The following is a 2866-nucleotide window of genomic DNA, read 5'->3' as shown; positions in this document are numbered from 1 at the left end:
TATATATATATATGAATAAAATATTTAAGCACTTAACAGGATATATATTATGGAACTATTCGGAATGGATTCCGATTAGATTGTTATTATTTCTAGATTTCTTTGTTTTCACAAAAGATAATTTCAACGTTAATTTATAATTGATTGAATGCACTCAGTACATATTATTGTGCGTTAAAACTATCATACACAAATTGATATAAAAATATATATGTTGAATATAAATATAAAAACGAATTAAACCATGAAATCTTTAATACATTTTATTATGCTGTTAAGTAAAATCTGCATTTTATAATTGGACATTACTTGCATTTTACTTTTGCACAGATTAAATCAGTGTACAAACCGGCTTTAATTGCACTAGTGCGTTCAACCGAATTCGCTATTAGCTACATGGTCACAGTTTGTCCTAAGTACGGGAGCACAGAGTCTTGTATAACGCATAATGCAAAAGAAAATGAACCAAGATCCTTCCTTTCCATGAAATAAAAGATTCTTTTTAGTTTACTTTTCTTAAGCTTTATGCATTATGTGTTATGCAAAATCAGTGCTTAACTCTTATTCTATTCTAATTCAACAAATTATCAATTTTGTAAACACTAGGAATCAGAGCCATCGTTTTTTGTGAACGTCTAGCGACTGATTTCGTAATTAATAACATCTGCATATAAATCGTTATTGCTTATTAGATATTAAATTATATTTAAATCGATGTATTCTTTATTATTTCGTGAATATAGGAATACTGAATTTGGGAGTATTGCGAAAAGTACTTATAGATACAGATCACTATACGAATATATCTATTTAATATTTTCATAGATATAATAGATACAGATTTCATAGATACAGATTCCCTGCAGATCTCAGCGTCTGTGCTCCATTAGAAAGAATTGAGTATATCAGCATATCTCTTCAAAACGATTCTTTAGAAAGAGAAAGAGCGATATAATTCAAGTTATCTCATTCATCCTAAACTGACAGCGACAACTTCATAGAAATGCGCAATCTATTCTTATTATGTGTACGTAATTTTGCATCTTTTTATGTTTTAAACTTCGTTTTTCTGAGTTATCACAAATTCCTCACCCTAAAATTCCATAATTTTTTTCCGATTTTTCTGATATCTAGTTTTGTGGCAATTCTGCAAGAATTCCTGAATCGAGTGTCGTGACGGCTCATACAGGAACTTGTAACGAGCAAACTTACCCGTGAGAGGGGAACCTGTGCTGAAGATGTTGTGGCTCGTAGTACTGTGTGGTGAGAGCTCGTTCGTCCAGCGTATGCTCAGTCGCGTGAGCCTTCGCTGCGGATTTGATATCCATGAACGCCACCGTCGCTGCCGCACCCCCGCTGGTCGAGGAACCACCGCTCCCGCCATTGCCGCCGCCGCCTGAACTGGAACCGGAACCGCCCTCATTGCTTTCGCCAAGGGAACTGCTGGAACCTCCGTCCACAGGGCACTCCTCGCCCCGTGGCAGCAGCTTGACGCTCTGCACGCGTCCATACCTGAAACACCATTAATCTTCATGTAACAAATGTCAACGCCATTAGCAAGAGGACACGAGTTCAATCAAGAATGATTTCGTCAGATGTTTTCCGACTTTGCTTAATCTAATCGTGAGAAGCGATGTGAAATTTCATTCTTAAAATATCGCTTACGGTTATTTAATTGCATCATTTTCAAACCGATAAGTCGAAATTGTTGATATTAGCTTGATTAATAGCTGATATTGAACACTGATATTTAGCACTTTGACTACTATTGCAAAGTGCAGCTTTTATGAAAAATATTACAAATATAATAAACAAATTCAGGCTTCATATTTCTATAGAGACTTATATTTTCAATATATCTATTCCCGTGTGTGGAATGTGCCTTCCATCAGCAAACATCAGCTAGTTCCTACGAATATGGCAACGTCGCGATTTTATGTGCGGCAACTGTGCTGAATAGATCTCGCTGGGATCGTTTAGGATTTCGAAGAAAGAAGGAAAGATCCGCGAAGCACAGAGATCCCGTAATCCTCTATCCCTAGAAAGCTCCCTCGATACTCGATGCGAGCACAGGAAATTAAGACCAAAGCAAAGGAAAAAGAGAGAAAGACAGGAGAGAGAGGAGATCCAGAGAAAAAGGGACAATAGAAGAAGCGAAAAAGAAAAAATGAGACCTCGATCGAAATCTTCCTCCGCTACGTTCAGATCAGTACAGATAAAAATCGTCGCGGATGTTTTTGCAGGGAGAGACCATGACGGCTCTCGCCGAGTGACTCGACTCACGGTAACACGACAGAGAGAAAGAGAGAAGGAGAGAGAGAGAGAGAAAAGAAACAGAAAGAGAGGGAGAAGGAAGCAGTATGAAAGAAATGACATATAAATATATAAGGTGTTCAAAGAAAACGTCAGCTTTAATGTGCCGCGCTTCATCGATTACATCAAGTTAACGGCACGACGATTCGTGCTGGTTAGTCTAGGCGGATTTACTCAAAATGTCACTATTACGGAAAAAAACACGTCTTCCAATCATGAATAAAATTTATTTCGTATCAGATCCACAGCGATTTCGATTAAACTTCGATTAACTTAAGCGATAGTTAATCGACTGGCAAAATCGCTATAATACCCATTTCTATCAATGTAGATTAATTTTAATGATTCAACTTACTCTTTATCTTTTTCTAATTATTAGAATTAGAAAAAAATGAAAAGTTAGTTTCTGAGATTAAAATTAAACTACATTAATTGAAACGAATATCAGACAAAATCTTTAACAATTTATTTGTTATTTATTTGTTATTTGTTCTCTAATCTTTTTTCGATATTAAACATAATTCTATTCATTAATTTAATAATTCTATTCATA

General features: G+C 35.7%; 1 protein-coding gene across 4 annotated transcripts in view; it reads right to left on the bottom strand.

Moving 5' to 3' along the window:
- LOC108689835 (protein split ends) overlaps window positions 1–2866 on the bottom strand; it is a 92130-nt gene that overhangs the window by 22812 nt on the left and 66452 nt on the right. For all 4 annotated transcript variants that reach the window (XR_001931848.1, XM_018196779.1, XM_018196777.1 and 1 more), the window contains exon 2: window positions 1213–1512. Coding sequence is in view for 3 of the 4 variants with exons in the window: in XM_018196779.1 (XP_018052268.1) it covers window positions 1213–1512 (300 nt within the window). In the remaining variant the exon portion in view is untranslated. The remainder of the gene's footprint in view (window positions 1–1212; window positions 1513–2866) is intronic.

This window comes from Atta colombica, unplaced genomic scaffold (assembly GCF_001594045.1).
Source record: "Atta colombica isolate Treedump-2 unplaced genomic scaffold, Acol1.0 scaffold277, whole genome shotgun sequence".
Classification (NCBI taxonomy): Eukaryota; Metazoa; Arthropoda; class Insecta; order Hymenoptera; family Formicidae; genus Atta; species Atta colombica.
The sequence above is the reverse complement of the archived record's forward strand: the minus strand, read 5'-3'. Positions and strand labels throughout refer to the sequence as shown.